The sequence below is a fragment of the Dendronephthya gigantea genome, unplaced genomic scaffold, assembly GCF_004324835.1.
Source record: "Dendronephthya gigantea isolate DGI-Jeju-01 unplaced genomic scaffold, DenGig_1.0 000001F, whole genome shotgun sequence".
Classification (NCBI taxonomy): domain Eukaryota; kingdom Metazoa; phylum Cnidaria; class Anthozoa; order Malacalcyonacea; family Nephtheidae; genus Dendronephthya; species Dendronephthya gigantea.
In genome coordinates, this window is record NW_021163011.1 from 4448282 (window position 1) to 4458177 (window position 9896).

At 36.0% G+C, this 9896-nt stretch overlaps 3 protein-coding genes across 3 annotated transcripts; 1 reads left to right on the forward strand and 2 right to left on the reverse strand.

Annotated features, from left to right (window-relative positions):
- Positions 1-58: 58 nt before the first annotated feature.
- Positions 59-2646, reverse strand: LOC114526633 (COMM domain-containing protein 8-like). The gene is made up of 5 exons (XM_028548221.1): positions 2491-2646; positions 1591-1746; positions 1338-1496; positions 948-1103; positions 59-802 (listed from the first exon to the last, which is right to left on the reverse strand). Exons 1-5 carry the CDS (start codon positions 2566-2568, stop codon positions 779-781), a joined length of 573 nt encoding a protein of 190 aa, XP_028404022.1. The 5' UTR covers positions 2569-2646; the 3' UTR covers positions 59-778.
- On the forward strand, positions 2635-6470 carry LOC114526622 (kinesin-like protein KIF9). The gene is made up of 5 exons (XM_028548211.1): positions 2635-3324; positions 3779-4168; positions 4281-4674; positions 5161-5502; positions 5666-6470. Exons 1-5 carry the CDS (start codon positions 2728-2730, stop codon positions 6265-6267), a joined length of 2325 nt encoding a protein of 774 aa, XP_028404012.1. The 5' UTR covers positions 2635-2727; the 3' UTR covers positions 6268-6470.
- A 204-nt stretch (positions 6471-6674) lies between these two features.
- On the reverse strand, positions 6675-9801 carry LOC114530898 (integrin-linked protein kinase homolog pat-4-like). Its single transcript, XM_028552510.1, has 7 exons — positions 9599-9801; positions 8885-9089; positions 8514-8646; positions 7983-8199; positions 7483-7747; positions 6983-7306; positions 6675-6776 (listed from the first exon to the last, which is right to left on the reverse strand). The coding sequence occupies exons 1-7, from the start codon at positions 9799-9801 to the stop codon at positions 6675-6677; spliced, it is 1449 nt and encodes a 482-aa protein (XP_028408311.1).
- Positions 9802-9896: the final 95 nt, after the last annotated feature.

Below are 9896 nucleotides of genomic sequence, written 5' to 3' on the forward strand. Positions count from 1 at the left end.
TCTCATTAAAATTAATAGTTCATGAGAGCATGCCTGCATATCATGCAAACTTATGTTGACAGGATAAAATCTCCAGCATTCCTGTGATTGGATAATATGTACAGTATATACTAATAGTTTTAACTGGTGTGATAGTGCCATACGGGCATGTATATCAGCTGGAGATATAACATCATCGGCACAACATTTAAATCTAAACAGTAAACCTGAATGTTTTATCTTCAATTTATTCCTTGTATGATAGGAATATGGCTATTGTATACCGTACAGTTGAATTACGAATGTCGATTAAACTACATATACAGTTGTTGAAATTACTACAACTCACTTAAATCACTACAAATGGTCTTCAGCCTATGATCTAGTTGTAATATAGCAAGTAGGATAATAAAATTTTCAATTGACATTTATCAAAAAATCATGCCAAACATTACATTTATACACAGGTTCATTGCTGTTATTTAGTTTTGTTAGATAACAATTAGATGTTAGTTGAGAAAGGGGAAATTATTTCTTTAATTATAGTTACTTAATCTAATCTAAGGAGTGTATCATTACGTAGATATTCTGAGGGGGGACTAATATGTTTTATCACAGTGAACCTCATAGAAATTATTTAGGTTATTCAGTTTGTATGAAATTTTCTTCATTGTTTAAATATTTGCATTTGAGTTTTTTCCCCTATCAGAATGGTGAATACAATCTAGAATTTAATAATGAACTAAATGGCTAACCAGACCTAGGAGACACCATTAGAATTTTTTCTTGTGTGAAGAATCTAGAGCTTTAGCTGCATTACCACCTATTAAAGAGAAAAAAATAATAATATCAATAAAAATCTATCATACAATGTCATGCTGGTCTAGACTATAGTGTGGTTACATAATTAAGTACAATGAGTGAGCACAAAGTTTTTATAAAATGATATATGAAATGATACACTGTACCTTATTAGCTGCTTCCAATGATGCTATTAGTTCTTTTAATTCGTCTTTACTCAATTCCACTAAGACATGTTTCATCCCTGCCTTTTCTTTGATATCAAGATCAAGGGATACTACAGGTTCTCTCATATTTGATAGTTTATCTGTAGCCATTATGAGCTGAAAGGTCAAAACAGTCATAATCAATGTGAACATGAAAAGGGATCACTAAAAGTTAGTTTAGAAACAATCACATTGTATACAACAACTATTCATATTTCACAAAAACTAGTGCAAATTTCAAATAGGGATCGAGGTTCAGTTTCTCACGGTGTTTAATGCTGAAAGTGTATAAGAAAACACAGTATAAGAACATCACAGAATAAGACATCACAAAATCAGCTATGCACTTACTTTTAATTTCCAATCAAAATCCTTCAATGTTGCTTGGGAAAGATTACAAGTTTCTTCAATAAGGGCAACTCTAATTTCCTCTTTTCTTGGCTTGAGACATTCACTAACTACTTTTTGAATATCTTTTGATATTGAAATTTGGTCTAATTGTTTTTCAATCTAGAACACAAAATGTTTGGTAGAATTTCCCTAATAATTATATCAGTGTGTGAAATTGTTAAAAAAATACCCAAACACATAAAACTACACTTACATTTTCAACAGTTATATTATCTTTAGCTAATGACCTAAGGCATGACGTCCAACTAGCTTTCAACTGTTTCCACTCTTCTATGCTCCAAATTTTAGTAAAATCTTGAAATCGAAGTATATTTTGTCCACATATTTCATCAAGAAAACCATGTATGACCTAACCAAAACAAAACAAACAAAACACAATGTAGTATTATGATATTACACATAGTAAAAATTATTTCGAATATAACTAATTGAAACCAAGGATCTCCATTAATGTGAATTGGACAAAACAAATATGCATTTAAATTGAAAGTATAAGATTAAGACTAAGGTCAGTATTGCATTCACAGATGCATTTCTACCAAAGAATGGGTAGTTTACATTTTGGTAATTCCATTCATGACAGCCCTGCTATCAAAAATGCAAATTGTCAAGGATTAATTACTAGTCAACAACTTCATTAGGAACACTTAATTGGCATCTATCTCATGTTTACATGCACTACATTTAATTAGAAGTTATATTGAGGAAGAAAACAAGCTATGTAAATTTTTTAACACCCTAAATAATTTGGGAAATTATGCTGTCAAATTTGTTAACACATGTCAAGACATGTTTATAACAAATGTATGTTGGAGCAGTTTGGTCAATGATGTGGTTAGTCGGTAAATACTATATACAATATGTTCAATCTATTCCCACTTATTCTAAAAACTGAAGTCCGGCCTTAATCATGATAGAAGAATTTAAACATCGGAGGATGTGACAATGCACAAAAGTGAACAGTGTACTCAGTACTCTATTATAGCAGTGGTCAATATTGAATACAATTAGAGTTCACTCTGTACACACACGACTGTACACACTTGTATTTGATAAACAAATCGAGAAGACAGGTTACAAATTATTCACTAACCTTAGGTATACTATCCTTTGGGCATTTTTCTATTAATTTTATTTCTTTATTGAGATCTTCACTCCTTCCGGACGCCATCTTGGAACGGCTCACACTTTATAAATGCCAGCGGTTAGTAGGTTACCATGGTAACATACCTTAGTAACCATTTGCTTTCCCTAGCAACAACCACTCCAACAACTTCAATTTGGTTTCAATAATAGATGTTTGAGATAGATTCCATCGTTTTTACAAAAAATGAGTGGAAATCACGGTGTTAAAGTATTTGCCCGTATCCGGCCTACCGCCAAATACTCTGCGGAAACGATCGAACTTCATTCTGACAACAAATCACTCACAATTCATACGAGAAAAGATGAACGGCGAGGCCACATCAACAATCAGATATTAGACTGGAATTACCAAACAGATCATGTGCTACATAATGCCAGCCAGCCTGAGGTATTTAAGCAGTGTGCAGAAGAGCCCATCATGAAATCTCTAGATGGTTTTAATTCAACAATAATAGCGTACGGCGAGACAGGCGCCGGGAAAAGTTTCACCATGAGTGGATCCTGTGAAAATTTTCAAGAACGAGGGATCATTCCCAGGACAGTCTCCAAAATATTCTCGGAAATATCAAATCGTAGCGAACAGTCTATATGGGTCCGAATTTCCTATTTGGAAATCTATAATGAGTCAATGTATGATTTGCTTGCGACAATACCAGGCACACCATATGTTGATCCCAGTTCATTTACTGTAACTGAAGATCAGTCCGCAAGCTGTCGAGTCAAAGGACTATCAGTTCATCTAGCAAACACGGAGGAAGAGGCTCTTAACCTATTTTTTGAGGTGAGAACTTTAATTACTATTTAAATAAAACTGTGTACTGTACGTGTAAAACAAGGTATATTATATATTTGTATCAATTACAATTCCACCTACCATTCCCACCATTATCTTAATCAATGTGCTAAAAAAATGACCGACATTCAGGGGGTTCCACAAAACCAAAAAACAGGGTTGATTATTGATATGTACCAAATGGAGTGAAGTGTAGTATTACTGCACCAGAGTATAGTTTGCTATCTGATTGAGTCTTTAATGAACTGTTGTTACAAGACCTATGACTATCAAAGACCACATTGAAAGCTTGGGTACAAATACATGTACTACCACTTGTTGCATGTAAAGTGCTTGATATGCATGCACTGATGACTACACAATATTTACTCTATTTCTAGAGCAGGAAAATTATAAAGCTTTAATATTGCTCCTATAGAATAAAAGTCATCATTTTTTTTAGGGTGAAATGAACCGTGTTGTTGCGAGCCATTATCTAAACCGCAACTCCTCACGTTCCCATTGCATATTTACCATGTATATTGAAACAAGATCCAGAGTTGTTTCAAATGCAAAATATACTATGTCCAAAATTAATCTGGTTGATCTTGCTGGATCTGAACGAATTGGGAAGACTGAACCAGAAGAAACAGGTCAACGAGAAGCGATGTACATCAATAAATCACTGACCTACTTGGAACAAGTTGTGATTGCTTTGGGAGACAAAAAACGAAAGCATGTTCCATATCGTCAAAGTAAACTGACACATGTTCTCAGTGACTCGATTGGTGGTCGTAATAACACTGTCCTTATTGCGAACATGTGGGGAGAGGAAAGTCGACTTGAGGAGACGGTATGTGTGTTTAATGAGTACTATTTGGGGATTGTAATAAAGATTGTTTCACAGTGTCAATATTTAATCTCTTTAAAACGACTTATCTCAATGTTTATTTCTCACAATGTAGCTTTCAACTTTACGGTTCGCAGCAAGAATGAGATGTGTTCACTGTGAACCTGCGATTAACGAAGTTATTGACCCGGTAAAACAATGCAAGCAGTATGAAGACGAAATACAGTTCTTAAAGAATGAACTTGCTATGCACGATACACTGACCAACAGAGGTCAGGTTGCGTATGAACCACTGTCAGAGGCTCAACAAAACGAGTTGAAAAGACAAGTTGAAAGATATATTGCAGGAGAGATTGCTGAAATGGAAATCGTAAACGTTCGCCAAATTAAAGAAATGTTAGAAATTTTTCGAAACATTGTTAACAATGTTGAGAAAGAGACGGAGACACGGCTAAAAGAGAAGTATATTTTTCAAGAGAAAACATCGGTTGAAAATCAGGATACGTGTGGTATGTAATGACTCTTTGTTAGAAGACTCATAGAACGACTATATAGGCGCCTTGGACGTAATATACCAGTCATTGGCGATTTAAATGTCTCATCCCTAGGCGCTTTTCTTCTAAAAAGAAAAGGCGCGGTTGTGAGCGCACAAAGGTAGATGGATTTGATATTATTTTCTGAGTGACCGAAAGGGTGTACTTTAGCCATTTCTGTAAGGTAACACGGGCGTTGAAAAATTCAAAATCTTAAAACTACGAATGGTAACAGGTCAAACCTTACGCCTTGCACGCCCCAATGCCCCATACTTCAGCGGATCTCGTGATAAAAATCTCGGCACCTTTCTTTTTGATTTATGAACTCTTTACGAAACCCGTTAAGAAATCTCATTAATTAGAAAATTACCATCAAAGTTCTAGGAAATAAATCAAAGAACGAAAATAAAAGACGTTTGCATGCATGGAAGCATAACTTATTACGATTTGTTATGATTCTAGAGAGTGGACAAACAGGGCCTGACAATCAAGACACTAAGTTGCTCGGCGAACCAGATGGAAAAGGATTCGGTATTGGAGTGGCAGCCGCACCAATCAAAGCTAACACAATGGTTTTGCTGGCAACACGTGGGAAAATAAAAAGTCGCAAAGGTAAAGACGTTGTTGATCCCACCGAACCAAAACGACTCGAAACCCAAGGTCAAGACGAAGGCAAGAGTACTGGAACAACACAGCGACAGGGTAGTCTCAGACCATCAACACCACCAGCAAAGCCTGAGGCATTTCTTGAATTTAAACAAGAACGAGGGAGTGAAATCAGTAGAATATTACACGAGAACAAAGGTAAGAAATACAGTACATAAAATAACACTGCGTGCAGTGTCATTAAGCCTGTGTTGCTGACACAGTATTTGGTAAAGAGATTAGGAATAAAAGCATGCAAATACTGTCTCCGTGCCACATACGCTTATAGTTTACATGCACCACCATCATATTTATTTTGCAGAAATTTTGCGAAATAAAAAGAACACGTCCCATGAGCTGTCCTTGCGTATTAATTCAACTAAAGTGGAACTGGACAAAGTCCGCCAACTGCTGGAGGACAAACGCGAGGAACGTAATAGATTGGGCGGGTCTGTTCTCCCGGAAACCGAAAAAGAAGTCATTGACGAAGAAGAGTTCCAACATTTACAGAAATTCCAAGAACTAAAGACACAGTATCGAGCCGATTTCGATGAGTTGCGCAGTTTGAAATCAGATATCCAATGTTGTGAGAAGCTTGTTAGTCAATGCCGTAAAAAACTTGTGACTGAGTTTGATATTTGGTACGCAGAGAGTTATCTCGGCGAAGAGAGCGGGAATAGTGTTGAGATAGAGAGTGTTGAAAGAAAATCAAGAAAGAGCATCGCCGTTGAAGATGAGCAGGAGAAATTTGATCGCTTACAACTAGAATACTTGATGGATGAACCAGAATCTGTTGCGTACTACCATGCTCAAATGCAAACACAACGACGAGCGTACTATACAGATGTTGGTAGACAACGCCAAAAACCCGTTTTGACTAAGAGACGTACAAATGAACCACCTGGTATGCTCACTACGTACTAGATTTAGAAGAAATGAGCGACTGTGTTAAGGTTTTTCTATCATATAAAAAATTCCTATACATATCTGTATATCATCCTGTACTACCATACAATATTTTTGGTTTGCAAATATGACAATTGTTGTGATTGTTAGAAGTTGAAAAACATCTTTATTATGTGTAGATTGATTTTTGGGGAATGTACGAAAATTAAAGTATACGAAAATATAACGAAAACAAGTCTTTGTATTCAGCCTTAATTGGACCAATAAAATTTACTAATATACATAGCTACCATACATTATGCAAAACACATATCACTGCATGTCTGCATGGAAGATCAACATGCGGAGCAAGCATGCCAGCCAGAGCTTTCATATGGTCGTGTTTCTTTCAACTGGCCAGAAATCTAGGATAGGTTTATTCATGATTAACGATTAAATAACGCAGAAGCTTGTAATTCTTCGTCCATGGTTACTGGGGCTACGTTCACCAAACGATAATGCAGGATGCCATCAAGCCAAGCAAAAATCTAATATAACAAATATGAAATCCATATTGTAAAATTGTAAATTTGGCATTTACAGCAACCCATGTACACTAAGAGTAGTCTCTTGGTTTTGTGTGTTCCTTCCATGCAAATATGATACAAATAATTCTAGTAAAGGCAAATAATGGCATTTGCAATACTTAATTAATCCCCTAAACTCAAGGCATATTCTGTTCAATCTACATTACTTGATGAAACGTTGGTCTTCCTTTGGCTATCTTTGTGCAGTCACTGATCAACAATTTAACATTTTTCTTTCCTTCTAACTTTGAGATGGCGTTGTAATGCACGCTTTTTCCAATTACACCCAGCTGTTGTAAGCTAAACATTTGCCGAGATCGTTTTAATACAAGACATTCCCATATCAAAACACCAAAACTAAATACATCTCCACATCTGTCAACAGGAAAGCCGAGAACCTGTTCAGGTGCCATCCAGTTGTGCAAAAGAGTACAGTGACTGAGCGAGACTGGACCTCTATCTTCGCGCAATGAATATTCAAAGTTACAGATCTAATAATATGAAAACGACGAAGACAAATTCAGCGATAAACTCATAAGTGGCACCAATGCTCCTAACTCTAGAGCATATGCAAAGCTAGAAAGAATATACAAACTAAGTTTACAAAGATAAGAGTGATATTCTGCCACGTACCCGTAGGTTTTTTAAATACGAAAAAAATTGATACCTTTGCTGTGTAATCGCGTGTGACCATGACACTATGGGATCCAAGATAACAATGAAGAACTCCCATGTTATGCACATATTGCATTGCATTTGACACGTCGTGGGCAATTTTCAATATTGGATCCTCCTCCAATTTTACTTTCTCTTCAAATAGTAGTCTGTGCAGGAAGTGATACTCCAATGGTTCAAACACGAGATAAGAATCCACAGTTTTTGGTCCATTACATACTGCTATCAGTAATGCAATATTTGGATGGTAAAGACACCTACATGCCAGTGTTAAATAAATAATTCATTATTCCTAAACTATATTTACACTTGCTGCTTGGGGTGGTTGTTGAAAACCAGTTAGCATAGATCTCCTAAACTTTATGAAGAAAGCAAAAAAAACTTCCATGCACTGTTCCAGAAAATAATTGTGGGAACATTCAACACTTCGAACATAAATGCCACTACAGGTAACTCATTGTTTTGTTTCTAAATACACGGGTCTCTACGAACCTTATAGTCTTGTACTCGTTGTTAATAAGTTCCGACATTTCGGCTTCGGAAATTGACCGCTGATACATTTTGACCGTGACGATTCTTCCATTTAATTTACCCATGATGCTTACAGTTTTAGGACCGATAGCATATTTACAATTTTCGTTAAGTTCCAGTTCTTCAGGTAGGATTTCTGGAATAGGAACACTGATAACAGTTGAGGCTTCATGAATGTCTAAACAAAAAAAATATATTACGACATAATCAGTATGGTGACAGCATTGTTCATAGACAATAATTGAGAAATTTTGCTTGACAAGACATTTTGCCTTGGACATCTCTGTAATAAACAGGTTCAGTAAAAAACCTCACGTTAAGTGCAATTTTAAACTTTGAACTCATTTCCAACCCGGCGGTTGAAGTCACGAACTCACACCAGTATAGTGTTGTACATAATACTGGACGAGATATACCTTTCCATGCACCACCTAAGACTATGGTAAGACCATGCAATACCAGGTGTATTTAAACCGTCTATTATACACATACCGGATTTATCATCTGTCGCATCTTTCGTTTGATTATTCTGATCTTGTGTTTGCGTTTTCTTTGCTTCAACAGTCTCGTTTTTATCGGGAAAAAATTCTCCATAGATATCAATGCTATCTGTTTTTGGTGAATCCTATAAAAGCCGTACAACAATATCAGCAAAACATGTTTCAAGATATTAGGGGCCTCATATGCATGGGGAAAATGCATCTTAAAACGCAGCGAAAAGAGAGCTTAATCACGAGGGATTGACTTCACCACTTATATAAATTATAATAGGGGTGAAAAAGGGCGTATTAAAAAGCTGAGATCGCATTAAATCCAATTGGCACGGATGTGATTTAATTTTCCTGTATGTATCTCTAGCCTACCTTAATATGATGTGGATGTTGTGCCGAGTGTCTAGCAATGTAATGAATAACATCTTCTTGGTTCGTCCTTTCAGCCAATTGTAAAACAGTTTCGCCTCTCTTGTCACGAGACAGTAAGAACCCCCCGTATTCGGTCAGTAATTCAAGGCACCTCAAATGTCCTTTGGCTGCAGCCAAATGCATCGCTGTACCAAATGGCGATTGTCTTAAATTTTAACAAACAGTTAATATTCTTGAAATTTGCATGGTGAATTGATAACTTGATCATCAATTTGTGATAACAACAGGTGTATTTAGTAGCTCGTTCGTCCACCAAGACGTATCTGTAAAGCACTCTTTCGAGAACAGCCTGATCATCCTAACCCAACTCGCCCCTAGTTTCTAGGTATATAGGAACTGATTTTAAGATTAAACTTGAGTATTTCATTCTTGAAATTTTGCAAGGTAAATGAATATTTGAATCATCAATTTGATCTGCATAAACAAATATACACGCGGTGTTTCTACAAATTGGTAATTTGATTTAATTGTTAAAAAAACTTTTTCACACTGTCGAAAATTACGTGTTCATGAGAGTGAGTTTTGATTAAGATTAGGTCTCCAAGATTAGGTCATTAAAATTAGGTCTCCAATAGCAAGTAATTTTCTTGAAAATGTCTATTTTATCACTTAAAACTTTATTCTTCAAAGAGAACTAACTCAATGTCAAAATACCTGTTTGGGTTAGCACCTTTCTTCAACAATTCCTCTACACAATCTACCTGCCCGTGTCTAGCAGCCAAATGAAGAGCTGTTAAATACCTCTCGTCACGTTTCTCTACATCACTCGATGATTCATCAAACACCCTTTCACGCAGATTGTTAATTTCAATTCTTTTTGTTCTGGAGAAACACTTCGGAAGACACGTCAACGGCATGACGAGTGAAGCTTAATCAAGCACTTGCAAAATTAAATTTAACTAAAGATTGTTACGTCATATAATTGCCAATTGCCACATTTCAAAACGCCACT

Bases quoted from the DNA above. Each gene is read 5' to 3' on its own strand.
- LOC114526622 (XM_028548211.1), top strand. From the start codon at position 2,728: ATGAGTGGAAATCACGGTGTTAAAGTATTTGCCCGTATCCGGCCTACC. The intron at 4,169-4,280 runs GTATGTGTGTTT...CTCACAATGTAG, and splicing joins AAAGTCGACTTGAGGAGACG to CTTTCAACTTTACGGTTCGC. The intron at 4,675-5,160 runs GTATGTAATGAC...TTATGATTCTAG, and splicing joins TGAAAATCAGGATACGTGTG to AGAGTGGACAAACAGGGCCT.
- LOC114526633 (XM_028548221.1), bottom strand. From the start codon at position 2,568: ATGGCGTCCGGAAGGAGTGAAGATCTCAATAAAGAAATAAAATTAATA. The intron at 1,497-1,590 runs GTAAGTGTAGTT...TTTGTGTTCTAG, and splicing joins ATAATATAACTGTTGAAAAT to ATTGAAAAACAATTAGACCA. The intron at 1,104-1,337 runs GTAAGTGCATAG...TTGACCTTTCAG, and splicing joins ATTTTGATTGGAAATTAAAA to CTCATAATGGCTACAGATAA.
- LOC114530898 (XM_028552510.1), bottom strand. From the start codon at position 9,801: ATGCCGTTGACGTGTCTTCCGAAGTGTTTCTCCAGAACAAAAAGAATT. The intron at 9,090-9,598 runs GTATTTTGACAT...TTAAAATTTAAG, and splicing joins AAAGGTGCTAACCCAAACAG to ACAATCGCCATTTGGTACAG. The intron at 6,777-6,982 runs GTAATGTAGATT...TTGTTATATTAG, and splicing joins GAAGACCAACGTTTCATCAA to ATTTTTGCTTGGCTTGATGG.